At 57.6% G+C, this 27364-nt stretch overlaps 3 protein-coding genes across 12 annotated transcripts in view; 2 read left to right on the top strand and 1 right to left on the bottom strand.

Moving 5' to 3' along the window:
* Positions 1-1554, top strand: part of SETD5 (SET domain containing 5) — a 69292-nt gene extending 67738 nt beyond the window's left edge. For all 3 annotated transcript variants that reach the window (XM_075514299.1, XM_075514301.1, XM_075514300.1), the window contains exon 24: positions 176-1554. In XM_075514299.1, coding sequence (XP_075370414.1) covers positions 176-775 — 600 coding nt within the window. In that variant the 3' untranslated portion in view covers positions 776-1554. The remainder of the gene's footprint in view (positions 1-175) is intronic.
* A 2051-nt stretch (positions 1555-3605) lies between these two features.
* Positions 3606-16476, bottom strand: LHFPL4 (LHFPL tetraspan subfamily member 4). 5 transcript variants are annotated; one of them, XR_012777505.1, is made up of 5 exons: positions 15994-16476; positions 6373-6609; positions 6138-6154; positions 5121-5857; positions 3606-4420 (listed from the first exon to the last, which is right to left on the bottom strand). XR_012777505.1 is itself a non-coding variant. In XM_075514302.1 (4 exons), exons 1-4 carry the CDS (start codon positions 16397-16399, stop codon positions 5849-5851), a joined length of 669 nt encoding a protein of 222 aa, XP_075370417.1. In that variant the 5' UTR covers positions 16400-16476; the 3' UTR covers positions 3610-5848. The 5 variants fall into 5 exon arrangements, 2 of the variants coding, with proteins under 2 accessions (XP_075370417.1, XP_075370419.1); XR_012777504.1 differs by having other exon boundaries at positions 3608-4137; positions 4267-5857; XR_012777503.1 differs by having other exon boundaries at positions 3608-4968.
* Positions 16477-18300: 1824 nt separating this feature from the next.
* The window catches only part of MTMR14 (myotubularin related protein 14), a 33614-nt gene continuing 24550 nt past the window's right edge, over positions 18301-27364 (top strand). Inside the window, exons 1-7 of one of the 4 annotated variants that reach the window (XM_075514007.1) lie at positions 18301-18474; positions 18550-18689; positions 23922-24030; positions 25098-25173; positions 25909-25969; positions 26526-26648; positions 27176-27249. In XM_075514007.1, coding sequence (XP_075370122.1) covers positions 18355-18474; positions 18550-18689; positions 23922-24030; positions 25098-25173; positions 25909-25969; positions 26526-26648; positions 27176-27249 — 703 coding nt within the window. In that variant the 5' untranslated portion in view covers positions 18301-18354. Of the gene's footprint in view, positions 18475-18549; positions 18690-20185; positions 20298-23921; positions 24031-25097; positions 25174-25908; positions 25970-26525; positions 26649-27175; positions 27250-27364 lie in introns of those variants that run through there. The other 3 variants (XM_075514008.1, XM_075514010.1, XM_075514009.1) reach the window with 3 other exon arrangements.

Genomic DNA, 27364 nt, shown 5'->3' with positions numbered 1-27364 from the left:
TGTTATCTGCCCATTCTGAAATACAGCTTTTAAGAGGATTAGGTGGGAAACTGGGTTTGGCTGCCAATTATTCCCAATCCTGCCACAGTAAGCACCTTTGGCATGAGAAGGAGGTAGGAAACGGGGAAGTCAGTCTGACGTGCCTTTTCTTGTTTTTCCCTACCGACTTGTTCAGCTCCTGCAGTCTGACAGTCCCCAGGCAGAATCGCAGACCCTTCTCCAGCAGAGTTCCTCCCCCTACAGAGGACACCTTACTCCATCTCCTGGGTACAGCTATCGAGCAGCAGCACAGAGGACAGCACACAGCCTCTCTCATGGTTCCTCGGAAACATCCCTCTCCTCCACCTCGTACTCCAGCCCTGCCCACTCGGTCTCCACAGACTCCTCTGCCCTGTTTGCGGGGAATTCGGGGTATTACAGCAGCCAGCAGCACTCTGGCAGCATCAGCAGCAGCCTCCTGAAGAAGAGCTGCCCTGCTGCTGCCAGCCCAGCACAGCAGACGGCTGTGGACTCTCTTTCCTCCGAGTCGGGCTCCCAGCCCTGCACAGGCGTGTCGGGCTCCACCTCTGCTCCCCAAAGTGCTAGGTCACTACAGTCAGACTTGCGGACTATCAGTCTGCCGAATTCTGGGCAGTCTGTTCTCTACCAGGGCTCCCGGGGGGCAGTGATTTCCAATGCACAACACTATTCGCACCGCGGGGGAAGCAGTGTCCATCAGTACAGACTTCAGCAGCTTCAAGGTTCTGGAGTAAAGACTCAAACAGGACTTTCCTAGGGCTGCCTGGATTCCAGGAGGACAAAACTGCCCATAGCTCCTTCCAGTCACCTCTGGAAGTGGCTCCTGGGCCAGTGTTGGGAGCTTGCACCTGATGCTGGGGTGCCAGGGGTCAGAGGCTGAGGTCTGAAATGCACGGGTGAGATTTGTGAGCAGTATTGGCCTCTGGCCTTTAGGAGAACGCAGATTTCTCTGAGGCAGAGACTGTAGCAAAGCTGTTCCCTGACGTGTGGGTACATTGCAAAAAAAAAAAAGAAAAAGAAAAAAAAAAAAGGCAAATGGTTCAAGTGCAATGACTGTGGTGCAGCCTCTGTCTCTTGTCCGTGCCCATGGCCATAGTCACTCATGCAGTACGGACATCTTTTTGGATACGAAAGCAGTTTAAAGAAAACATGGGGGGAAGTTGAACTCCAATCCCAAAGCTCTCTTTATAGGTCAGGTTCTCAGTGCGTTCTGGGGAGGGCTTTAATCCGTTACGATCATTCCAGTCACAAGCAGACGAGCGCGCACGGCTGCCGTTGGGCCTGGGTCATGACTGCCGCGGTCAGAGCTTTTTCCAGGACAACAGAGTCTCCGCAAATGTGAACTAGCACGGGGGGGGGGACGGGGACGGGGTTGGAGCGTGTGTGCCTGTCACTGCAAAGGATCTGGGATGCACTGTCGCGTGCTGCTCTGACGGGGCGCGATCGCCGCGTCCGTCGCGGGTCTGTGAACGAACGGGAGCATTGCTGGGGCGGTGCTGCCACATGCCACCGTGCCGGGGGGGGGGGTCCCTGGCTGCCGCTGCGCAGACACGCTGGGGGTGACCGGGGGCCTGCTTAGCAAAGCGATGCCGCGGCGTGCGGGGGGGCTGCCTGGTGAGGAGCGGGGGGCTGCAGAGAGGTGGTGGTTAGGTGTTCGGTGGGGACCCCGGTCTGTGCCGAGCCGGACGCTCTCCGTGCAGTGCTGCGCCGGGATGTCTTTCCCAGCTGCCGTCACTCGCCGAGCGTGGCAGCAGAGCCAGCCCAGACACAGTGCGCTGTCTGTTCAATTCCATACGATTGCCAGCTTCTTTCTCACTTGTTTACTGTAATATCGGGCGTGTTTTTATTTATCTAATTTTATATTCAGTTATAACCATAGTAGGTTAGCTAATATACGACAGGTGTCATCCCTGGTGCTGCAGTGGAACTTCTCCTTTCTCTTGGATAACATAATGCTGTGAGTCTGTCTCCCCTGTCTTTTCAGATGCACAGTCTTCTTCCTTTTTTTAGGACTGTTACAGGTTTCTCTAATTCACAATTGAAATCAGGTGTTTGTTCAACCTAGGGGAGACTTTTAAAATATTGAAACAAAGAGTAACTTTCTCACACTGTCTGGCTGTGAGCGTGTTGGGATGGAACTTGTCACCCCGCAGTTGGGTGTCTGTATACTGTATAAAATAGGTGTAAACTTCACTCGGCTTAGCCCTGGGGGTGCAGCCTCCCCTTTCGTGCTCTGAACAGCACGGGGCAGGCGGGCTCTGCCCTGCCGGGCGGCCGGAGGGGGCCGGGGGGGCCCTGCCCAGAGGCTCCGGCACCTTTGGGCACAGAGGGGGGCAGGAGGGAGGGACCCTGGAAAGCTCTTGGAAAGGTGGGGGCTGTAGCTTCTTACTCTAGTGGAGTTTTTACACCATGCTGTAACATTTGAACTTTCACAAGAGATGTAATAATTTTGATAATAAAAATACTTAACTTGAAAACCAGTATTTTTGAAAGTCCCTTTCTGTTTCCTTACCCCCTTCAGGGCTGGTGCCCAGGTCGTGGGGCAGGGGGATGCATCTTGGTGTCTCTTCCCTGTCCCTGCAGCATAAATGAAACCTGGCAGGAGCAGCCCTGCAGATCCTCCCTTTTGCCGGCGTTTCGGGTGAAGCCAGGGGCTGCTCCCGGAGCTGCCGTTCCTGAGGAAAGGGAAATTTCCTGGCTGGGGTTGTGAGGTTGTGGCTGCGCTGCTGCTCTTCTCGCTCAAGCTCATCTGAGGAGGAGATGGGGTGGAGGACGTCCCCTGCACTGCTACACCTGCTTCAAAACCTGTTTTCTGGTGCGCTGACGCCTGGGACTTTTAGTTTTGACACTGCTTGCCTTTTCCTTAGGAAGCCCGAGATGGGCCGAGCCTGGAGCGGGGCCAGCCAGGCGTGCCTCCAAGTGCTGATCCTCAACGCTGGCACATCCGAGGTGCCCGAGGCCTCCGGTGTTTGACCACCCTCACCGTGAAAACGTTCCCCCCACCTCGTGGGACTGTGTCTGTTGTGGCTTGTCCCGTCCCTGTGCGTCCACGAGAAGAGTCTGGCTCCTTCTCCTCTACGCCTTCCCCCGAGGCAGCTGTGGGCAGCGGCAAACTCGCTCAGCCCCCAGGATCGGAGGGGAAAGCCCATCCCTCGGCCTCTCCTCCGTGCCGTGTGCCTGCACGGGGCTCGCTCGGGCTGTGAGCGTGTCCCGTACCGGGGAGGCCGGAGCTGGCCAGCGCTCTCCAGGTGTCCAAGAGGTCCCCAGGCTGCTCTCGCGCTCGCACAGCCCAGAAGGCACTGTCCCCGCTCCTCTACCAGAGCACGCCGTTGGACTGACGGGCCGTGTGAGTTTTGGGCTTTTTTTTTTTTTTCCATTGAGGTGCAGGAAATTGCTGAATTTTGGGGGGTTCCTGCTGGCCCATGTCAGCCCACGAGCCAACAAACCGCCCGTGGTGCACCGTGGCTCCACAGCCCCGGGGGGACCTGTTGTGGTCGGGCAGAAGGGGAGGGCTGAAAGGCCACTAGCGACGGATGGGACCCCCCCACCTCCTGCCCCGCCGCGGGGTGGGCAGACCCTTTCCCTGGGGACTCGCTCTGGAACGCTCTGGCATTCCCCCTCGTGTGCCAGCCGGCGTGGACCGAGGCTCAGCCCCACGGGGTGCGGAGTGGGCTCCCCACCCTCCCTTCCCTGCCACGGCTCTGACGCCCGCCCAGCCGCTCTCCCCACCCCGTGTAGCCGTGCCCTGGCCGGTGCCCACGCCAGGTGCTTCGACGACCTCCGTGCAGACCATCTCGCCTTTATCAGCAGTGCCCGGAGGAGCCCATCCCAGTCCCCCCCCACACCACAGGGCTCCGAGCTCGTCTGGTTTGAATTATATTTTTCAATAAGGTTTTGTGAAACACTGTATCAAACTTTGTACTAAAATACAGATATATTACAGCTACTGTATTCCTTTCTCCACTGATTTTTCTTCCTTTGTTTTTCCAATTCAGCCGGCAACAGCACTCTCAAGCTGGCAAGACCCGGGCGCTGCCGGGGCCGGGGCCGGGGGGGCTCCTGCCGCCCCGCTCCAGGGAAGCGGCTGCCGGAGGGACGCAGGCGCTGTCGGGCTTGTGGCTGGCGGAGGACGTTGGCAGAAGGAGCGCCAGCACCCACACCATCCCGGGTGGCTTTGGCTCCCAGCCGGTGTTTCGGCACAGCTCCGTCCCTCACCGCTGCCCCGCGGGGCTTCAGGGCACGACTTACCGGCTCCCGCCAGCCCCGGGCACCCCGGCTCGCCGGGCTGGGTGGCGGTTCCTGCAGAGCCCTTCATTGCCGTCTCCCAGCAGCCTCCACGCGCCGTGGGCCTGCCCTGTTGCCTGCGGATGGGCAGCGGCTCCCCTGCCCTGGGCTGCCCGTCCTGGGGCCCTGGGTCCTGCTCCGCTCCCTGCGCCCGGCTCAGCCCCGCTCCCAGGCCTTGCCCAGCGCCTGGGTCCAGCCCTGCCAGGGCCCCCGCGAGCCCCTGGCCTGTCGCTCCCCGGGGAGCTGGGGGCCCTGCCCTGCCCGGGGCCCTGCAAACAGCCCCCGGCTACTCGCACTGAGACGCAGCCAGTGCTGAGGACTTTATTGCATTGCAAGGGCTGTGGCGACCCGAGCCCCCCGCGGCCGGGACCCGGGGAAGCCCACACACGCCAGTCTGGCCAGCAGAGCCGCAGCCAGACCGCGGCCGCCTGTGCCGGGGAGGGTGCTGGGGATGTCGGTGCCGGCTCTTGGGTGCCGTGCGTGTGCGATCGAGGCTGGGTTGTGCTCGGAGGCTGCCGGGCTCAGCGCTGCCCCGGGCAGCCGCCGCCATCTCCCCGCGGGCCATCGCCACGTGCCAGCGAGGTGCAGCCAGGGAGCACGGCCGGGATGCCAGGGTGGGCACAGGAGTGCCTGGGTCCCCCCGCCACGCCGTGTGGCAGGGAGAGCCTTGCCGTCACCAGTGGAGATAAAGCACCGTATGGGGATGGGGAGGGAAGGCGTTTGGCAACAGCCTGCGGCCGGCTTGGGGAGGGGGCTGGCGGGGGGGGTCCTCCTGCGCCCGCCCAGGGGGTTTTGCATGTTCAGCTGCTCCCACTTACCAGGGCTTACATTCAGCGATGGCGCGAGTCGGGTGTCCCAGCAGCCGGCAGCAGCGATGCCCCTGCGGTCCCTGCACTTGGGGGGGAGCAAGCGGCAGCCTGCGGCCCCAGCCACGCGCCGGGAAACACCACGTCCAGGGGCCGGGCTCCCAGGGTGGGGGGCGAGGGGGCTTGAGTCACTTTACCCTGTTTAGAGAATATGAATTTACACGTAAAAGTAGGGGTTGGGCCCCATCCTGGCCACCGGGTCCCCCAGCTGTGGAGACAGGATCTCGGAGCTGTACAAAATGGGAGCGGGGAGGGGGCCGGGGCCCAGAGCAGCCGGCGCGGGGCTTCACTGGGCGCGCGTTCGGGTGGGAGGTGGTGGGTCAGGAGTCCTGGGGATGTAGAAATCTGTTAAAAACTCTGAGACTGTTTTTTCCTTGAAACAAAACCGCAGTTGGACGCTGTTCTCAAACGAAGCGGGTTTGGGGCATCCTCCCCCGGCGGCGGCCCACGGGCGGTGGGGGGTGCGGAGCTGGCAGGGTGCGTGGGATGGCAGTGCCGGCGTGGACATGGAGGTGGCTGTGGACGTGGCGGGTGGCCAGCACATCCCCGGTGCGGGCAGCGGGGCCCAGGGCGCGGCACGGGACGCTGCGTGGCCGCTGGCAGCAGACGAAGGGCAGGACAGGGAGGGAGCGCCCAGGCTGCCGGCCACGGGAAGAGGGTCCTGCTGCGGGCGCTCGGCCTTATATCCTCTGCGGGGAGAGCACAGCGGGTCGGGGCCAGTGTCGGGCAGGCCTGGCTGCACCATTGTGCCACCAGCGTGTGCCATGAACGTGCCTGTCCCCATCCCTGCTGCCCCCCTGTCCCTGCTGCTTCCCTTCCCTATTATCCCTTTGTCCCCACTGCCCCCAGCCCCACTGCCCCGCACAGCGAGGGTCCCCCTCATCCCACACGGGGCCACCCAGCACGGTCACACCCAGGCACGCCGCACAGTCAGGGCTAGGGGACGGGACGGCGACACTCAGGACTTACCGCAGTGCCGACAAAATCTGTGGAAACAGAAGAGAGGGCATCAGGCAGGGCGGGGGCTCGGCAGCCCGCTCCCGCCCTGCCCGGCTTGTCTCGCTTTGCAAGTGGCAGTTAAGCCCGAGGGACCCTCGCCTGGCTGCAGGCTGCCGGAGGGGCCGAGCCCCCCGGGCTATTCCCCCCGGATCCCCCGCTGGGCTGTGGCACGGAGCCCCGGGACCCCCGGCAGCGCAGCACCCACCTTTGCTCTCTGTCTTGAGCTCCTCGTGCAGCAGGTCGTTCTGCCGGTTGCCGAGGACGAAGGCCAGGAAGGAAAGGATGAGGGCGTTGAGGATGCCGATGATGGCCAGGATGTAAGCCCAGCGCACGGAGCAGTCGCCCAGGGAGTACTTCCCCGTCTTCTCCCCGCACATGTCCCGTATGGTCTCTGCATCCCAGCCGTCGGGAAAGATCATGCAGCCCAGCACCAGGCAGAGCGCTGCGGGGGGGAGCAGGGGGAAGCGTCAGAGGGGACACAGGGGTGGCAGGGCGGGTGCTGAGCCCCCGGTCAGTGCATGAGTGCGGCCCGTGCCAGGCAGGGAGCCCACCTTGGCCCCACAACAGCCAGGCAGCACGGCGGGTGACAGCCACCGCTGCCCCGGGGACTGCGTTTGCACATGGTTGCCCCAGACCTGGCCCATGCAAAAATGGGGATATGAGGGGCTTGGTTTCTTTGAGCATCAACCACAAGATCAGTGCTTCCCCACGGGCTTTCCTCATCACCGCAGGCTCCCGGCGTGTGGGCAGGAGCTACCGGTGCGCTGCGGGCAGGGATGCTGCCTGCCAAGAGGGTCGTCGTGCCCGGGAGCACCCACATCCAACCACCTCGCAGCCCTGCAAGCATCGCTCCAGGGGGCTCGCTTACTCAGCGTGCCTCTGTCCCGCACGCTCCACGCCGAGCAGGGAGACATCAGGGAGCACCAGGACGAACGGGAAGGGAAATGCCGAGACAAAGCCTGTGACTGTCAAGGTAAGGAGGCGACGCTTTTTCTAACTACAGTCAGTACAAAAGCTCCTCACCCCGTATCAGCTGGGAAGCCTAAAAGTAATAACGATGTTGTAGAGAAGCTGGGGTGTGCTGTGAGTATTTGTGATGTCCTGGGTTAGAGAACAGTGAGAGGCTTGTGCCCACACGAGTGACAAAGTGCCTCCCGTCCCTTATTGCCGGAGGGACAGCAAACACCCTGCTGCTGCGGCGGCAGCCCCTGAGGAGCTCTCGGGGTGCTGACCTGCGCTTTTAACTGCTCTCGGTAGGGAAGGGAAGTCCCAGGAGAGAGGGGAAGCGAGCGCAGGGCTGGCACAGGGCATCGCACCGGGACTCTGCACGGCCCTTGCATCCCGATGAGCTGCGCCGACCTCTCTCCCCAGGAAAGGGCAGGGACGCCGAGGCGAGTCGCCCTCGGCAGCCTGCACGCCGGCACCTAATACCACCCGCCAGCCGCCGCCTGGTCTCTGCCTCCTCCGTCCACGTTATAAACCTGCTTGGTAAAAGTGTCTTTGCAGACAGAGACAAGCTCCGCAAGCTGATTTACCACCGTACGCGCCCCGGCACCGCACGGCTGCAGAGCACGGTGCAGGCGCGAGGAGCCGGCAAGCTGGCATCTCCAGCACGTCGTCACCAGGGACTCCCAGCCAAGCACGGCCGCGTCCGGGGGAACTCCCTGTCTGCTGGGACCGGACCAACCCAAAACCATCCCCTCTGGAAGGAAACATAATCGGCACTGATGCCGTGCGCTGCATGGTAAATGGTGAGCAGCAACCCGGCCTGCCTGCTAACCGGGGCACCTTCAAGCTAGACGCCTTTTAATTCAGCCGAGTGCCTGAATTAAAGGTGAGGAGGAGCGGCAGCCTGTGCTGGGGACTCTCCTCGGGAAAGCAGAGATGCCGAGAGGATTTTAAGACCCCACTGAGTTCCCGGTGCAGTGCAGCGCTGGTCAGGCTGACACGACCCAGCCTGGAACAGGCACGGCTGTAACGGCTCTGCTGAAATCGGTGAGGAGGAGGAAAGAGCGCGGTGAGGCCGGAGGAAAGCACGGCGAGCAGCAAGGCAAGTGCTCCAGCTGCCTGGGTGGGCAGCAGCCCTCAGCGACAGCCCCTCTCCGCCCAGAAAGAGAACGGGGCTGTAGAAGAAGACAAATTCAAATTAAGAAAAAAAAAAAAAAAGAGGTGCCAATTTTACCTGCACCAGCAGGGGCTCGGGCGGGCTCCCGGCTTTTGTGCCCAGCCCTCAGTCAGTCCTTTGCAGAAGCAGAACAGCAGCCCCTGGGTCTTTCCACAAGCATCAGTATTTCCTCTGCATTTTTGAGCATTTATTTGGGCTCCGGGTGGATCCGGCTGCCCGGGTAAAGCAGGAGCTTGCCGAGAGCCCACCGCTCTGCAAACACCACAGCTGCACGGGTGAGGGTCCCCCAGGCCATCAGCAGGTCCCAAACATGGCAGGACGGGGCAGTGACGCAGGAGGCAGTGGATTAACGTGCTGGAGGGCTACGGCACTCGCGGAGGACATGAGAGATGGGGTTTAAGGTGAAATCAGAAAACAGCTCAAAAACGTACGGGAAAAACACACAGAGCATGAGCCACCGGTGCAGCGGGTTGTCACAACACAGCCACGGGGGACAGGCAGCGATGGCCACTGCCAGGACCAGCAGGGCTGGCCCTAGCCTGCATCTGCCTGCCCTGGTTCCTCCTCTCCCCGTGTGCCCGCTCTGCACTGGCACCAGGGCAAGGGGAGCTCTGCCTGAGATCTCACAGCCCCTGTTTGCCAGAGAGAATTAAACTACAAATTTACTACCAGAGCAAAGGAGCGCTCCTGAGCCACCGTGTGTACCCAAACGCCTCTGCCCGAGGGTGACCGGTGTCTTCCCACGAGCCCCTCGCTGCTGCGCAGCTCCCCGGGACGTGGCCGTGGCAGGGCCGTGCCACCGAAGGCAGGTCCTCTCCCACACGAGAGCAGTGCAGCGCTCTCCTCTTCCCGTCTGTCCTGCGTGTTCCCAGAAGCAAGCCGAGTCCTCTGCTCTGTCACAAGCAATTCCCTTTTCCGTGTGTCCCCAGGCCACCCGATGTCCTGGAAACACCTTCCCGTGCCTGCAGCAAGGAGCGACATTGAAGTGCCGAGCAAGAACAAGGAGGGGAGATCCCCACATGGTCAACAGGCCTCAGCGCTGCCCTTTTCAACAAGCCCCTCGCAGCAGGTCTGAGGGGTGCGAGGACGGGGGTCTGCCTGCCCGTCCCTCTGCCCGCAGCACCGTTCTGCCAGCACCTGCCTGCAAAGGCCCCGAGGTCCCTCGCAGACCTGCAGAAAAACGTTGGGTTTTGTTTAAAACAGCCTATTTCTACGCCTTGCAACCACATGAAAAACACGAAGTGATGACTCCTACAAGAGCCGCTATTAAAAAGGAAAAAAATAACCCAACTCCCATCCATTTTGGTATTAATTCCCGTTCTTCTGAGGGTGTGGTGCCAGTCCCCACTGCCAGTGGCCCCAAGGACAGCCGGCTGCTTCGTCACACCCCACAGCTGCCATCCTTCCCCAGGCTCTGGGCTCCAGCTCCCTCTTCCAGAGTTTTCCCAGTTGGACAGATGGATTTGAGACTGGGCATTTCGGTGATCACCGGGGCAGGGTGTATGCGGAAGGAGGATGAAACCGGCTGCAGTCTGCAGGACTGCCCGCAGGATCCTGCTGGGGCCGGGGCTCTGGCCCCAGGGAAACCAGCATTTCTCGGCTTGGTTTTGCAGCTGATTCACGGCTTCCCACTCCTCAATGTTCCCTTGTCAGGGTCCCTTAGAAACGAAATGGGCATCTCAAGGGCTTTTGATATCCTCGCAAAAGAAATTAATTGAAGGCAATTCAATGTTATGACTCAGGCTGCAACACTGGAGCGAGATTTTAGCAGAGAGAGATGAGGAGGCTCCTCCTGGCAGGATAACATCCCCCAGTAGAAGGTGCATTTAGCTAATTTGGACCGTCTGAGTAACCCATGTGTTTTTTGAGTACTAGGGTTATCCCAGTGCCGCCCCAGACCCGTGCAGTTGTGCCTGCAGGATTCAAATCTGATTTTTTAATCCCTTTTGCTGCCTAATTTAGTCTGCAGGTTTGGGTGAAGACTGGCTTTTACTGCTCTCGCCTGCCACGGGTGGAAGGGGTTAAGGAGGTGCCCTGCAGCTGAGAGACGCGGCCTCCCCCCCAGCACGGGCACAGAGTACCGTGCTGCCACAGGACGCGAGGGACCGAAAACTGGAAAATATGAGGGTAAATGGGGGAAAACCAGCAACCGCTGGGTCCCAAAGGGGCTTGTTAAACCTGGCTTGGGGACAGCGAGGCGTTTGGCCCCGTGGGCAGCGGCTCGCCCCCGCTCGGGTTCAGCGAGCTGGCTGTTCCCTGCCTTCACGCACATCACTCCCACCTTCACTGCAGACACTCTCTGCCGGGGGTATTTCAGTGACCCCCCCCCAGCCCCTCATATCTACCTTGTGCCAAAGGGGAGAACGCTCTAGGTGCCAGACCCTCCCCTGTGCCCACAGCTGCTTGCCGCAATGCTGAGGGCGCATCGGAGATCCCCACTGGGGATCCCCGACACGGTGCCCCCGGGGACTGCACACCAGCCCCGAACCCCTGGGGGAACAGGGGCTGTGCGGTGCCTTTGGGGTCTGCAGTGGCTGCTTCTGACCAGGAAACCTCCTGAGAGCTGAGTGTCGAAAGAAAAGGGAACAAACACAGTCTCCCCTCCTCCTAAAAATAGAAATCCCTCAAAAATAAATGAAAATTAAAGGCAGCATGCTCGGGACAGCAAGCACCGGCCATTTACACAGACAGGAGCTCCCTTACGGCATGTTGCTCCACAGGCTGTTTCTGAGCCAAAAAATCAGCGGGATTCAGAATAGAGTTATGAGTTTGTATGAATCAGAACTGACAGTTACTTTATCTGGAACAACAGTTAAGGGATGTAAGCTCCAGGACACGAGCGGCTTCGAAACGCCCGGCTCGGCCCCTCCCTGCAGGTCCCCAGGCACATTAACAGCTACTACGGGAGGGTTATGCCGCCTTCCAAAGCCCGGGGCTGGCTGCTGCGGAGCACAAGGCGCTGGACGGATGCAGGGTCTGCGCCGCGTTGCTGCTCCCGTCCCCGCCGCACAACAGGAGTGGCAGGGGAAGGAGAGGGGGAATCTTCAGGAAAGCTTTTTTTGGGGCTAGAAGCCGGTACTTCAGCAAATGCAAAGTGTTTTTGCAGCGATGTCTTCTTTTTGCTGCAAGGTCAGCAGGTGGAAGGGGTTCACCTAGAAGATCATATATTGGCAATACTTCTCCCTTGGGCAGAGAAAGGGCTTGAGGCTACTTCATCCTCATTCCCAGCAGCTGTCCCAGTTACGCTGCTAGCTGGTTTGGAGCAGGGGTATCTGTCTCTCATTTTTTTCATTAAGAATTTCAGTGAATGACTTTTATATCCATGAAAACAATCTTTTTGAAACCTCAAACTCTCTGAGAGGAGCTGGCTCTCCAGCAAGTCCCAGTCGGGAAGACAAGCCCATCCTGACGCGGCTCAGCAGAGCCACCGCATCGCCGCCAGCACCAGGGAGTGTTTCGGGGCTGCGGCGTTTGCTCGGGCCAGACCCTGCTCTCCCTTAAGGCTGCAGCCGCACCAGCACACCACGCAGCTCAGCCGTGCTCAGCCCGGCAGTTGGCAGCGGGCTTCCTAACCGCTCCTCTCCACGGACGTGCTGAAACGATGCCATGCAGCTGCGCCGTGTGAGGAGTCCCAACTCAGATGGTGGCAAACGCAGCTCAGGTACAGAAGAAGCCGCTGATCAAGGCTCTGCCCCTGCTCCCAGTTCATGCGCTGGTGGGTGGGAAGGGCCCATCCAAGAGGCGAGTGTAGCTCCAAAGGGGTTCTCCCAAAGGAGAAAAGGGCTGAGATGGATATGTATTACCACATTCTCCATTGGGAAAGGTGCCTGGACACGGCATAATTAACTCCAAAGTGCCACTGATAAAGACAAACCCCAGCCCCGTGGCCCCAGGTGGAAAGGCACTCCATGTGTCGTGCTTGTGCCTGGCCTAAGGGAGCTGGAAGGTCTCACCACACTGACTGCTGGACTTGAAGCGTGGGGAAACACCTTCAAACATGGCCAGTCACTTCCTCCACTCAAGAGGGACTGCGTGCTCAGCTGGCTGCCTCTTTTGACCCTCAGTAGACTGTAAGTACGAAACCAAAGCCCCCCGAAAACAGAGCCCCAGACCCACTCGGAGTGACCGTCCTCACGGGAGGCACGTGGGTGTGGTAGCACGCAGAGGTGGCTGGGGGTCTCTCACTCCAGATTAGTGCTGGACACCAGGACAACTTTGTTCAAAGCTCAGAGTTAACTCACTCTGTGAGTTAACAGGGTGACCGTGTCTTACTTTACAGCAGAGAATTAGGGAATCAGAGGAAATGCTCAGGCTCCTGGGCAGCCTCCTCAGGGCGTCGTGGTGGTGGTGTATTCCTGTGCTCTGGTCTCCAGCAGATGACTGCTATGTGGTCGCTGGAACGGAGGCATCCACAAAATCAGCCCAGCTGCCTTCATCTCGCTCCTGTACCTGCCCTCTGTGGAGGGTGGACAAGAGGGATCGCCCACGCAGCCCATTTCTCTTCAAGTAAGCATCATCCCGTGGGACTTTCTGAAGGAGCTCCTCTGCTAATTTTGAGGTCTGGGGTGGCATCAGGGTGCTGTCAGTCATGCAGCTGTTGACATGCTCATGTTAAAGGCCCATTTCTGGTTTTGTAACAGAAGGATTTAGCAAAATCTCCAGTTTTGCGCTACTGGGATTTTGAACAGGGCAGATGGCTACGTTTCTATTTGCGATAAAGCAGAGTCTTTCCTCTTAATTAGATCCAGTTTCCTCCTAGGGGGGCAGTGGCTTTTGAGCTGGAGCTTTCTGTGAAGCTCTAATTAAACCCTTCCTTGATTGTCATCCACTAATTAGACATTGATGATTTAAACTTTTTTTTCTGAAAGAGATACTTAATTCCTGATCCTCCTCCTCCCCCACTTTCCTGCTCTTGATTTTTCTCCTCTGAAGAGCCCGTTCATGCCCTCGCTCAGCAACCCTGTATTCTGCACCGGCCATCCCGTAGGGACGGGGTGGACCCACCTCTGCCCCATCTCTCTCTGCCTTTCACCTTGTTTACCTGATTTTCACCAGTAAGACCATGAAACTTTGAGCCTCGCTGTTGCTTCTGCCGTAGTGGTGCAAGTCCTTCAGCTAAAACCTCACAGAGGCAGGAGGAATGCCTTTCCCTTCTCTGCCCGTCCAAGCCTTCTACTCTGGCACGACCCTCCGACCTCGCAGGCGGGTGAATCTCCAAAGCTGGCCATCACGCTGTGCCGGAGCCTGCGTCAGGCCACATCGCTGGCCCTACCCACGGGATTTGGCCCATGGTGTCCTCTCCATGGGTCATGGAAGCTCCTTCTCCATGCGCAAGGTAACACTTCCACCTGCGGCTGCCTCTGACACGCCCAGGGAAGTTCAGCCCTGCCCGGCCCCCCCAAACGAGGCTCCCTTTTGGCAGGACGCACCACCCCACCGCCTGTGCGTCCTGGCCCTCCCTGATGGTGACACCAGCCTCTCCTGCAGGACAGAAGCTCCCTCGTGCTGCCCCATCTCAGGGCAGGGCGATAGCCAGTCTCTGTTAATGCCACCTTGGACTCTCCCCGACACAGAAAGGCCGCATAGCCACGCTGCTTTGGGAGAGCTCCGAGCCAAGCCTGGGCCAGCTGGGGCCAGGAGAGCTGGCCCATAGCCCCAGCAAGCCGTGCGCTTGGGGTTCTCACAAGTGCAGTTGTGAGCAACACAAGTGTAGCCGGAAGGTGCAAAGTGTGAGCAGGGACAAGCCCCAGGGCAGGGCGAGGGGTACCTAGAGGTGACAGCAGCAGGGTGCTGCCGTGGCCACCCAAGCCTGAGCCGGGGCAGGACAGGAGGCACCAGGGAGGAAGCCCAGGGCTGCCTTCGGTGCAGTGCCCTCTGCCACGCAGCTCCCTGTGCAGCAGCAGCGCTGGCCAGGCACTCCAAGCCACTTGATTAAGCTGCTGACAATTGGTAGGATTTGAGCTCTGAGCTTGCCTTAAACCGGTAAATCTTTGGGACAGGGAAAATTAAAGATGAAGGAATTTCCCGATAAGCCAAGGCAGCTCCGGGTCTGGCTGTGGTCCTGATCTGAGTCCTGATCAGGCTTTCCAGCCCAAGCCAGCTGCAAGGGAGAGAGCGAGGCTAGCTGGAACCCCCCAGCATGGGGGGGTTATATCCTCCCACACCAAGGACTGGGGCCCTTCTCCCAGGGGGGCAGACTGGGGTCCTTTCATTAGGAACATGGGGGGCTCTGGGTCCTTCTGGTGGAAGCTCTGGGTCTGTTCACACTTTGTATGCAGAGGGGAGCAACGCAATGTCTTTCTGCACGTGGTAAAACTGGAGAGAGAAGGAAGTGAAGGGTCCCGCTACAGAGGGAAGCTCAGCATCTCTTCTCAGGGTCTCTCTCTTCCAAAAGGACAGACCCTCTGTGAGGACAGCTTGGAGGTCTGTGCACAAGGGGATACTTGGGATCCTTATCAATGTAGGCATCAGGCCCCCTCCTGGGGAAACATTTGGGTTATTGTATGGTGTCCCTTTGAGGAGTGAGTCTATGAGAGTGTTGGGGTACATCTATGGCGGGGTTTCTTTTGTGGAGGGAGCTAAGGAGGATCTATAGACAGGGCCACTTTTGGGGGGAATGACTGGGCCTGAGCCTGTGGTCACTTCTGAGGAGACATCAAGGTAAATGTATGGTGTCCCTCTGTGGGAAGCGTGCCGAACGCTGCCGAGCCGAGCGACCCCCCCCTCTGTGGGGTCTCTGTATGCAGAGAGCTGGGGAAGATCTGTCCTCACAGCCCTTTCGTGATGCCGGAGGGAGGGAGGGGGCCTGGGCACAACATCTCTTTAAGGGGGAGCTGGAGGCTCTGTCTGTGCACAGGTGCTTTTACAGGGATGGCGGGGTCCATGCATGGGCTCCTGCCAGTGGTGGGGTCCCTTCAGGGGCTGGGGGTTCCCCTAAAGTGGGTATTCCCTGGGGGCGGGCTTGCTCAGGGATGCCCTTGAGGCTGGGTAGACAAGGAGACTAGTCCCTGATGTGGGGTGCCCAGGGGGTCTGGGTCCCCAGGGGGCTGGTCCCAGGTCCAGGGTGTCCTAGGGCATCCTTCCGGCTGGTCCTTGACTCTGTGGGACAGTCCTTGTTGTAGGGTGTCCCAAAGCTGGTCCCTAACTGGGGTGTACTGGGGTGCCCTGAGGCTGGTCCCTGGCCCAGGGTGGCCCAGGGTGTCCAAGGCCAGCTCCTGGCCCGGCTGTCCTGGGGTGCTCCAGGCTGCCCAGGGCTGGTGCCTGTTCCGGGGGCCCCTGAGGTGGGTTCCTGATCCAGCTTTCCTGCTGTGTCCCTGTGGTTCCCTGGGGTCAGATCTCGCCTGGAGAGCCCCGGGTGCCAGTGCCTAGAGCTGGCACCTACTCCTGGTGCTCTGTCAGCGCTAGTGCCCGGCCTGGGTGTCCCAGGAAGCCCTGGGGCTGGTTTCTGGAACCACGGCCCCGCAGTGCTTGGACCCAGCCCAGCTTCCTTGAGCAGCCTTGGAGTTCCCTGCGGCCAGGGGCCCTGCTACCAGCGCCCGGGGCTCCCCGGGGTGCCGGCGCCCGCCGCCCGCGCTTGGCGCCGCCGTCCCGGCGAACCCCGCATCCCCCACGCCCACCACCCGCCCCATCGCCCGGAGAAGGCCCGGTCGGGGTGCCAGGCCCGGTGCCCGGTCGGGGGCCGGTGCCGGTGCCGGTGGGTACCTGCCAGCAGCTGCATCCAGGCGCAGATCTTGTAGACGGTGGCGGTGTTGCAGAAGAAGAAGAGGGCGAAGCAGGTGATGCAGCCCAGCGTCAGCACCATGGAGAGCAGCACGAAGAAGGCCGCCGCCTGGAAGGCGCCCGAGGGGATGGTGCTGAAGTCGGTGAAGGAGCCGCGGCACGACAGCTCCCGGCCCGCCAGCCCGCTGCCCACGCAGTAGTGGAAGAGCCCGAAGTAACCGGGCTTGGGCGTGTTGACGCTGTCGCCCACCCAGTAGGGCTGGATGAAGACCACCACGTTGATGATGGCGAAGCAGATGGTGAAGATGGCCCAGAGCACGCCGATGGCGCGCGAGTTCCGCACGTAGTTGTCATGGTAGAGCTTGGAGGCTTCCTGCGAGGGCAGCATCCTGCCGGCCGCCGCGCTGCCGGAGGGGGCGGGGGGCGGCCGCGACGGCGGGGAGCCCGCCCGGGCTGGGGGGCGGTGGGGGGGGGGGGGGGGGGAAGGGGGGGGGGGGGCCGCGGCCTAGGCGCGCCCGCGGGCTGCCGGCCCCTGCGCCACCCGCGCCGCCATCTTGGCTGCCGCCTCTGCGCCCCGCGCGCGCCCCCGCCGCGCGCGCGCGCACCCCCCCCCCGCCCCCCCCCCCCCCCCCCCAGCCACTGCGGAGCCGAGCCGAGCCCGCCGCGCGCGCCCCGCGGGGATCGGGCCGCTTCGGCCGCCTTCGGCTCCGCCCGGCGAGGGTTCGGCCGGGCTCGGCTCGCCCCGCGACGGGCTCGGCGCCGCTCGGAGCGAGGCTCGGCGGGGTTCGGAACGCGTTCGGCAGCGTTCGGCTCGCCTCGCGCCGGCTCGGCCAGCTTCGCAGCGGGGCGGTGAGGTGGGGCCGAGGCGGCGGCGGGGCCGCTCCGGTACCCGGCGCAGCGGGGCCGCTCCCCGGCCCGCGCCCGCCCGGTGGCGGCTGCTCAGCCCCGCCGTGCCGCGCAGGGCCCGCCCGGGGCAGCGCCTGGGCACGGCCCCGGCCCCCCGCGGTTAATGCCAGCAGAGACACGCGTGGGCGTGTTTGGCCGAAGCGGGCCCGCGGGGAGGGCGCTCATCCTCCCGGCCCCTCCGCGACCCCGGCGGAGACCTGCGGGTTGGCGGAGGAGCCCCCCAGGCGGGCAGCAGGCCTTCCCGACCCGCCTGGTGGGGCTGGAGCAAGTGAGGCACCGCCAGCGTGGGCTGCGCAGGGCGCTGGGAGCAGCAGGGCCCGACCCAGCACCTCTCGAGTGCCCTGACGGCCCAGGGCCGCGGTACGCGGGTGTGCCGGGTCGGGCGTCGCGGGCTGTCGGCCTGAGGGCCGCGTAGGCTGGCAGGTGCCCTGCAAAGTCCTCCCCCCGCGTCCCGGCAGCCTCACGCTGGCCCCAAAACCCCAGCGGAGACCAGCCCGCCTCGGGCCAGTTTTCTTCTCAAGGCAGCGAAGGCGCAGCGGGTGCGCTGCAGCGGTGGCTGAACTCGGCTTTCGTGAAACGCTCCAGAGGCCTCATTCTCTTCCAGGTCTCGTCGAGGTTCGCAGCTGCTTTGCAAATCGGACACACGCAGATGAAAACAAACTTTTCTGTTCCCCTGCGAGAGCAAAGGAGCTGCCAGCCCCGTGCCCTTGGCGGTGTAACGCTGGCGTCCGTTAAGCCCGGTACGAGCTGGCTCTGTGCCTGCGCGGCGGTGCTGGCACCGTCCCCGCTCCCACCCCGCGCGGCTACCGTTCACCTCACCGCGACTGGCTTTGTGTGTGCGGTCACACCCCGAGAGGGGCTTCTTTAATTAACACCCGTTTCGGGATTCTTCATGAAGAGCAGCGCCGCGGTCAGACCCGCCCGGCGGTGCCTGCCAGCGTTTGCCCCGGCTTTCTGCGGGCCTAAACGTGGTTTGTGCAAAGCCTCGGCGTCCCCCAGCTCGCTGCTCCGCTGCTGGGGAAGCACCGCCCGCCCCCGAGGGCCGCCCCACGCCTGCGGTGCCTTGGCCGTGCCCAGCCCTTGCACCGAGCCCCGCTCCTCCCGCCGCACCGGGCCCCGCTTCGGGCTCGCACCGAGAGCCAGGCGGTTCCTCAGAGCGCTGGGGGCTCAGCGGGAGCCATTCGCTGCCCGGTGCGGCAGGGCAGGGCCGGGCCGGGCCGGGCCGGGCCGGGCCGGGGGTAGGGGTCCCCGGAGCGGAGCGGGCCCCTCAGGGCGCAGCGAGTGGGAACACGTCGCGTCCCGATGACGCCAGCGGGCGAGCGGAAGGGGCGTGGCGCAGGCGCGGCGATGATTGGCCGGGCGGGCGGAAGCGGCGGCGGTGGGCGGAAGCGGCGGGCGGGGCGGGGGCATGGGCCGGCGGCGGTGAGCGGCGAAGGGATGGCGGCGGCCCGCGGCTGCCCCCCGGCGGGCTCCGGGGACCGCGCCCTGGCCGAGCTGCTGCTGGAGTTCTCCCGGGCACAGTACCGCGCCAAGGACGGCGGCGGCGCCGCCGCTAAGGTGAGGGGGCCGGGACTGGGGGGGGGCCGGTGGCCGGTGGCGGTGCGGCGGGCGCTGACCGGTGGCTGTACGCAGGTGGAGCGGATCGAGCGGCGGTGCCTGGAGCTCTTCGGCCGCGACTACCGCTACAGCGTGATCCCCAACGCGCACGGCGAGGTCTGCGCCCACTACCCGCGGCACATCGTCCTCCTGGAGCGCGACGCCGGCCGCGACCCGTAAGGCTCCCGGTCCCCGCCCCGCACGGCCGACAGCCGGCGGAGGCGGCCTCGCGTTTTGTCCCGGGGAGCTTTCGCGCCTGTCGGGAGCCGCTGTCGGTCCGGGGCTCCCGCCGGCCGGGGGAAGCCCCGCCAAGCTGCGCTGCGGCTAATTATAGCCGTCGGTGTCAGCCGCTGGGTACGCCGCTCCCGGGGCACCCCTCGCTGCCTGCCAGGGCTGCGCTTCGCTGCCGAGCTGCTGGGGGCTCCTCCAAGCTCCTCACGTCTCGGGTTTCTTTGGTGAAAGCTGCTGCGCTTAAGCCCGTAACTCGAGGGGTGCGAAGGGAAACGGGGTGCTGCGGGGCAGCGCCAGCTCCGCTGCGTGCTGTCCTCGACCGGACCTGAGCACGGGGTTGGATCCTAACGATTGCTGTGCGGCGGCTCGCCCAGAGACTCGGAGAGCCCGTGGTTGGGAGCAGGACTGCACGATGCTCGTCCTGTCTTGATGAAGTGCCTGTGGTCCTGCTGGAAGGCCTCTGATGAGAGAAATTGTAGTCCGGAAAGCACCTCGGGGCGTGGGGGGCTGATAGGGGCTGGACAGACGAGACAATCTCGACAGAAATAGTCTGACCCCACCATGGTACGTGGGTCAGTGGGTGCTGAGGTTTCGTGAGTTAGCGGGAAATGCTTGCTTGCAGTTTAGCGCAAGTCTGAGCTAACCCATTTCTGGACTTTGACCCACAAGCTCAGAATCGCGTTGGTCTCGCTTCTGGCTGAGCATTAGCTACTCCCTGGGGCTCTTATGACAGCCTTACATTTTTTATTTTCTCTTCCAACAAAACATAATGTAATTTTGCAGTCTTAACTGTGTCCGTGACAAGAGTAACGCGTTCAAAAGGACGGTGGTCAGCGTGTTCCCCTCACGGCAGTGACATGTCCAGCTGCTTTGCCTGAGGAAGGCAAACCGTCAGCAGCTGTGCTGGCACGTGGGCCGGGCGCTGTAGGAGGGGGTCTTTGGAAAATGGCCACAGGCGATTGTCAGGTGGGAGAATTTCTGCTTAACAGTTAGGTCAGATTAGAAAAGATTAAACCCCTTGCTGCAAAAAAGGGAAGCTGAAGTCTGAAGCTGTAAATGTAACTAGGAGTGTCTATAGGGAAGAGAAACTGAATGCTTCTGCTTTTTCTGTTCATGTAAGAGTGAAGGATGCTTAATTTTTCTGACGAGTATTCACAACAAGCGTACTTACACTCGGTGCCCCCTTTTCTTCCGAGACTTTTGCAAGCCAGCAGTGGCAATTGACATATTAAATATTGGTTCTTTCCAAGTCTTTATTTGCTCTCCCAGGGAGTCACGGAAACAGACTACCCTTCATCATCCCTCTCCTCCTGATATCACCCTCCTGATATCACCCTCCTCCTGGGTGATAATGTCTGTGAAAGCCGCTAAATAATTTTAGACAAATCCGTTTTTTAGTTTCATCATTGTACTCTGTGGAATAATTATGAAATAGAGGCTGTTGCACTTCTTGTGTTACAGAACACAAGAACCTCTTCTAGTGAACGGGACACTCCCTCTAGGACCGAGTGTCTTTGGCTGCCTTTCATCTTTGTAATGTCCTTGATCAGCTGGTAAGATCTCCTCGAAGTGTGTTCACACCTCTGACAATACCAAGGTGTTTTGGAAGCAGTTATCTCTTATGCAAACCCTGTGCTGCCCCATCGGTTCTGCTGGTACAGCTGCTTTGAAGCCAGACGGGGAACCAGCAAAAAATGGATATTTTTAACCCAGATCAGTTTTCTGATCCTGTTCATTCTGTGGCTGAGCAGCTGGGGGAAGAAGGGATGTTGCTTCACCAAACTTTGCTAACAGTACTGTGAAATCCAGGCAGGTGCAGGAGGTAGTGGGAGGAATTTGGCGTGTGGTTTTGGCTATCAGCCGAGGTAGCTGTATGCCCCTTGGTCAAATGCTGCTCGTGAGGAGCCAAAGAAAGTAGCAGAGCGTGTCTGCCAGCCGGGAGCGCCTTCCCTGTGCTTGGAGAACTCTGATGTCCCCCGAGAAGGAGCGGGCAGATGCTGCAGGGAATGGAAACAGAGGGGTGCGCTCAGTTCTTTACTCGCTGTCTTAGAGTTACTGTGACTGCGCTTAATGAAAATGTCCAGATCTCAGGCACAGGCCATGCCTTTCGTTTCACTTGCAGGTCCTGTTATGTGTCTGCACTCCAAGCAAATGTGATTACAATTGCATGTAATCTAACAATGTGAGGAACGCTTTTGTTCCAGTGCAGTTACGGCTACCCAAAGGGAAGCAGCTCTGCTTCTGTATATATATAAAATCCACAGTTGCGAAAACAGTTGCTTGCTCTTAAAGGAAATGTTTCCCTTGCATTTAAAAAGATGAATTCAGGTTTGGGGGCTGATTTGGCAGGGAGAGCTGAGGGGATTAACACAGAGGTAAGGTTGCCCAGCAGTATCTTCTGGAAAACAAACCACTGAAGGGGAAAAAAAAAAAAAAAACACTAAAAATCACCTGAAAATCCAAAAAAATACAGAGTTAAGATACACGTCATTCCTTCTCCCTCTTTCTCTACCTTGTCCCAGGCAGCCTTAATGTTGTTCTTTCACACTGCTGTTGAAGAGTGCTCTGTTTTCTGAATCTTTTTCAGTAGATTTTACTCCTGCCTATGCTGCATTTAATCATTTGTCCCCGTGAGAGTGTTGCACCCGTTCTTCAGAGCAGCCTTTCCCCTCACTACAGTACAACTTACCATGTTTATCTCTAGCTTTATTGATGATGGTTCTTGAGATGAGAAGGTCCGAGAGCCCTGTTTGTAGCACAGCCGTGACGGATAGCAGAGCAGGTCTCCCCGGTGCGCGTGCGGGCTTCCCAGGGAACAGGCACGGGAGCCTGGGAGAGGGGCTCATCCTTCCGTGTCCCCAGTGGGCTTCCCGCTTGCCCTGTGTCCCAGGTTCCTGCCAAGCTGCTCGGACTCATTCCCCAGTGCTGTGATGCCTCTCCGGGGAAGTGCAGTTAGTGTGCTGAGAGGTGAAACCTGTTGGCTTGTCTCAGCTCCTAGGCAGGTGCTTCTCTTATTATTTCTGATCTTCCAGGCATTTGATTTTTGCCAAATCTCATTTTCTGGGCTTAGAAGCAGTGCCACAAAGCTATTCTCGTAACACTGTGTTAAAGTTCTTGTTTCCCTCTGTATCTGCTTTTACAAAGGAAACATAAAGGCAGCTGAAGAGGAATGCAGGACATGTCTCTCAATTGTGTGCATTCATTTAAAAACAACCCCACAACTAAATCTGTATGTCAGAATCTCTCAAAGTTTCAAAATAGTTTGGGATTGGGAAGTGTACATGAAGGCATCTCTTCTCAAACTGCTCACAGGCCGTTCCTGTGGTGTGTGTTATTCACGTGCTCTGTGAGGAGGAAGCAGATTGCAGAGCGGAGCTCTTGGCTGTTTGCAGTGACAGCGACGAGCGGAGTTTGGGTTGCGTTGATCGGCCGCGTGCTTCTCTTGCCTACGTGCAATCTCACGTACTCCCTTGTAAAGTATATTGTGTGAGCATTTTCCTGTCTTTGCACTTAGCACCCTCATGTCCACAACATTTAAAGGTTAGCTTGGGTTCTTGTTCTTTAAATTCTGTCAAAGGTCTTTGGAGCTGGACAGCCAAAATAATTGTGTATGTAGGGAAACGTGAAAAATCTGAAGCCTCCACTATGAATTCTGAGAATTGAATCCTTTTAAAAAAAAAAAAAAAGTAGGATTTGAAGGTCTTGTTTGCTCTTTCCCTGCTTCCACTGGCACCACCTTGTATAATCTTTTCCATAAACAGATCAATTTCCATGTTAATAATAGATTAATTTCTTTAATCCTTCCCTGAATGGCAGCTGCAGGTAGGTAGCTCCACACTCTCACCAATTCTGAAGCTTAGCGCAACTTTCTTTTAACTTTCAGCATAAAGGTATTAATTTGTTCTTAGGCCAGCATTGTCCTTCGCCTTTGAGTTCTTCTCCCCCTCCGTTGTAAGTTCTCTCCTTCACCCTAATGCATATATTGTTGTGTCCTCACTTCGTCTGCTCTGCCAATCAATCCGTGGTGGTTTCTCTTGCAGCATAGACTGTCCCCTGGCCATCCTAACCGTCCTGCTGTGCCTTTTCAGGTGGGGGTAGGTCACTAGAATCAGATGACTTATCTCAGCTGAGATCTTGTGCTCTCCACAGTAACACTGGTACTTCTCCATCCCTCCGGAGAGTTTCCCGTGATCTTGTTTGTCCCTTTTTTTCAGACTTACCATGTTGATAATGTACAAGCATCCAGAGGTCAACCAGTTCATCTAGGCTCTTCTACTGAGCTCCACTACTGGAAAGGGCTAGCTGGGAATTCTTGTTAATCATCTCTAAGCACATGGTCATGCAGTTTTGTATGTCCAGACTTCATCTGGTTTCTGTTATATCAGTCTGGATGCTTCTCCAGTTCCTTGTGGAAACTCTAGCCCTCCCTGCATTGATGGTTCCTCCTGAAGCTCTGTGTAGTTCAGAAGTCGGTTTCGATTCCTATCAAATGTAGACTGGTACTTGGACAAATTGCAGCAATTTTAACTTGTTCCCAAAATGTCTCCAACTTGTAACACATTTCTGTTTTAACTTTAACCAGAAAACCAAATAAAATTATAGTTACGCAGACGGCATTAGTCTAATTACCCTGCTCAACCCACTTACAAACAGTTGTCTGATTACCCAGTAACACAAATGCTCAAGTGACCAGAACTAAGGTTCGCTGAGTGTTCAAGCTTTGATTCTCTATTTATTTTTCCTTGCAAAATTATCACTCTGATGGTGGATTCACTCTGATGGTAGTGCTGAGCTTCTTTTTGATGGAAAGGTGGTGGGGAGGAAAGCAGAACATATATTTTGTAGACACTGGCTTACTCTGGTACTCGTTCATTAGTAATCCACGTTAGTCTGTAGCAGACCATTCTGACTGTACTCATTGCCAGCTCCTGAAGATGCTTGCTGTCACGTACTGTGCAGTTGGTCTTTCAAAATAAAGAAAAGGAGACAGAAAAGCATCCATACATGTTGTATAGCGGCAGAAGCGATTCTTAAAGAAGTGTCCTCTTGCTAACTTCAGAGCTGGCTGGCTTCTAGGCAAAAGGGATGGGGATTACAGCCCAGGGTGTTTGTAGCAGCTTCGCTGAAAGACGTGTGAGAAGATACTCTGTGTACTGAACCGAATCTCTGTCCACTAGGTTTGAGAGCACTGTGCAGGTTGGCAAACTGCAGGACCTTATCAACCGAAGTAAGATGGCGAGGTGTAGAGGACGATTTGTTTGCCCAGTCATTCTGTACAAGGGAAAGGTAAAGCTTCATGGGTTACCTGTCTTATTTAGCAAACGACCTTTCTCCCTGCTGTTTGAACTGTGCAGCCACGTCTTCAGTTGGTTGTCACCTTTCCGAATGCTGTAAAAATCTGTTCTTAGGTACAAGCAGGCAGCCTGTAGTAGTAGGTAGCATTTGCTGTCTAGGCTGCGTAAATCATCTGTGGGGACTTCAGGCTGCGTAAATCATCTGTGGGGACTTCAGGCTATTTTACCCCGCCATGTCATGAGCATTGCCCCAAAGAGCTAACATTCTCTCCATATGCGTGTCCCTTCTGGACCAAAGATATTTGGTCTTTGAGAGGGGAAAGACAACTATTGTCACTTTCTGCCCCTTACTCTTCCCAGCAGTGAGCTCCCTTTGCATAACTTTTCTCTCTAAAGAGAAGTTTCCCTTGTCTGTTCCCTGGGGAGGCAAGATTGCATAAATGGTCTTACGAATGTGTGGGCTTGTCTGCAAGGGGATATGTAAGAAAGTGAAATTAGATTCATTTTTATGTGGATTACTTAAACTGTATTGAAGCCCTGTAGGAGTAGTCTCATTTAGAATTTAAGTAGCTTAATTCAGTTTTCTTAGTTCAATTTAGAAACACAGTATGAATAGCAAAATCATACCTGTGACAATTTTAATCTAGCTTGACTGAAGCCATCGTGGGCTGAACCTGCTGACCTTTTTCTGCAGGAGTGAACGGCCCAGACTCATACTGGGACCATCTATAATCTTATCCACAGGAATGTGGAAATAAAGCTCAAGCAGGTTATTAACAGAGTATGGACGTTGCTAACTTGGCAGAAATTGACTGTATTAGTGAATGGGAGAACTGGAGATGAAAATGTGATTTTTAAAAACTAGCTGCAGATAAAGGCACTTAGGAGTTTGATGTGTTTGGAGAACTCGATCCGGACCAGGGTTGCAGGGGAGACTGCTGAGAGGCGGTAGCTGTAGGTACCAACCATTTTTATGTAACATGACAGAAAATAGGCCAGAGACCTGGTAAGGGAAAGACTTCTGGAGCATGTGTGGCTAATAACAAAATCTTCCTTCAGCATATTTGCAGATCAGCAACGCTGGCTGGCTGGGGAGAGCTCTATGGACGCACTGGCTACAACTATATCTTCTCAGGTGAGTCAGGAGCCATTTGTCGCCGTCTGCTTGGTAAGGCTGGTCAGTGCTGGGACAGTGACCTACACACGAGAGCAAGCTCTTCCTGAGAGCCGATGCAGAGCTCTAGCGTGGACCTGCTTGTTCAAGCCCTGCATAATAGAGCAAAGACTGAAACCTCGTGTCCATTTCTGAACACCATACTACAGGGCAGAGTGCCGTAGCACATCAGAAGCAGTGACAAAAGAACTTGAGGCTGAAGAGTGAGTTATGGGAAGCAAGTAGGCAAGTAAGGCAGCCCAAAGGATTCAGGGTACTGATTCCCAAACATCGGGGGTGGGAATAACGGAAGAAAGAGGATAAGAACTTGCTGTTGCTTGGCTAATCATTGGGAATCAAATCCTGCTAATGGTGAGAGATACTGGACTCTAGGGAAAGCTCTTCAGGGATATATTGGGTGTCTGTAGTGTGGGAGCTGAAACTTGGCTTAACAAAGCACTGTGTAGCACTATTGGGGTGTCCTTCTGGCTGTCAGTAATGGGTTTGACCTGCCTAGGTCCTTTGCAATGACAAGGGAAGACTGGGCTACATTAGAAAACGGGCTTTTCAGGAAGAGGAAATGTGGGGAACTATTGAGAGCACTTATGTGTGGAGAGAGGGTGCCAAACCATGACCTTTTGCGGCACATGCGTGTCTTGTCGGATTGGGGATTGGGTTGGTTTACACAAGCTTCAGTTCTTAATGCCTTCTTCGCAGGAGGTTCTGACGATGCTTGGGCAGATGCAGAAGACATTTCAGAGGAAGATTCTGCGCTTAGGTTTGTATGCATTACTGGGATGGGGAAAAGGGAGTTTGGACCAAAGCTGATTTGGCTCAGCCACTCATTTCTGCTCTTTCCTAGGCAGGGCTTTGGGTACAGGCTTGAGACCATCACCAAGCTCAGAGTCTTACTTTCCTTGCTTTTGAAAAAGAGTCTTGAATGCTAATGGCTGGCTGAACCCAGTGTAACTGAAGCCTGCTAATCTCTTGCCAGAGGGAAGGGCTGGAGACAGGAATATATAGAGCCATTTTAAAAGGTGTTTGAATTACACAGGTGTGTTTACTTCATCAAAAAGTACATCTTCAGGCTGGAGAAATTGTTCTGTATCTTACGTGCTTGTTGCAGAACAACGTGGGGAGGGACCCTAAGCACAAAGTTTGCAGTATCAGTTCATTGCGGAGTCTGACTCTGACCTGTGGAGACAAGGCTCGTGCTATGTGGCTTATGGCTAGAAGCGGTTCAGGGAAGAACTGTGGCAGTATTGTGTAGAGAATCAGATTCAACACGGTCAGTCTTCCATGCTGATCTTGCTTTGTCTTGTTCTGTCTTGCAGAAATGCAGACTCCCAGCTGTTTGACAAGGTCAGAGGGCACGACATCAAGCTGCTTCGATACCTGTCTGTCCGATATATCTGTGACCTGATGGTGGAAAACAAGAAGGTGAAGTTTGGCTTGAAGTGAGTCTGGGTTCATTTGTTTTTCTGCAGGCTTTGGATTGCAGCTAGCGTAGCCCTTACGTGTGAATTGCTATTGGGCGTGCACTCAGCATCCTGGGAGCAGTCCCTGGAAGTACTACAGCAGGATGAGTTAATGCTATAAAGAGAACCCCAAGGTTTTAGGCCAGAGAAAGCTGTATCAATGGGCAAGATAGCTGCTTTCATCTGTCTTCAGCAGTCTAAGTAGGTTTTCTCTGTAGAGCTTGCGGTGATGTGACAGTCACCCCTTCAGAAAGGGGAGAGTAAAGGAGCCCTCTGCTTGTGTATAGGAACAGAGGGAGATGTTTCTCCTGATATTTCTCTCGGAGGAAAGCTTTAGTGGTTTTGGGTTATACCTGTTTATTTGGATGTGTTAAGTAAGTTCTGCCCCTGCTCACTACTGAGTCAAGTCATTGTGCAGGGAGATGCAACAGGTAGCTTTTTGGGTGCTAGTATCTCTGTGAAAAATACTCTACAAATGTCTGCTGTTTTCCTCTTGTCCTGTGCAGTGTGACGTCTTCTGAGAAGGTGGACAAAGCTCAACGTTATGCTGATTTCACGCTTCTCTCCATCCCATACCCAGGTACAGGACTGATGTCCAGAGGGACTCCCAAGGGACAGGTGACAATCCGTTTCTGGGGATTGGGAACTACCTGTGTGTATGTGTGTATGGTGAAATGTCTGTGGCTTGCTGAATG

This window comes from Mycteria americana, chromosome 11 (assembly GCF_035582795.1).
Source record: "Mycteria americana isolate JAX WOST 10 ecotype Jacksonville Zoo and Gardens chromosome 11, USCA_MyAme_1.0, whole genome shotgun sequence".
In the NCBI taxonomy this organism is placed as follows: domain Eukaryota; kingdom Metazoa; phylum Chordata; class Aves; order Ciconiiformes; family Ciconiidae; genus Mycteria; species Mycteria americana.
Note: the sequence above shows the minus strand (reverse complement) of the source record. Positions and strands in the feature narration are given on the sequence as shown.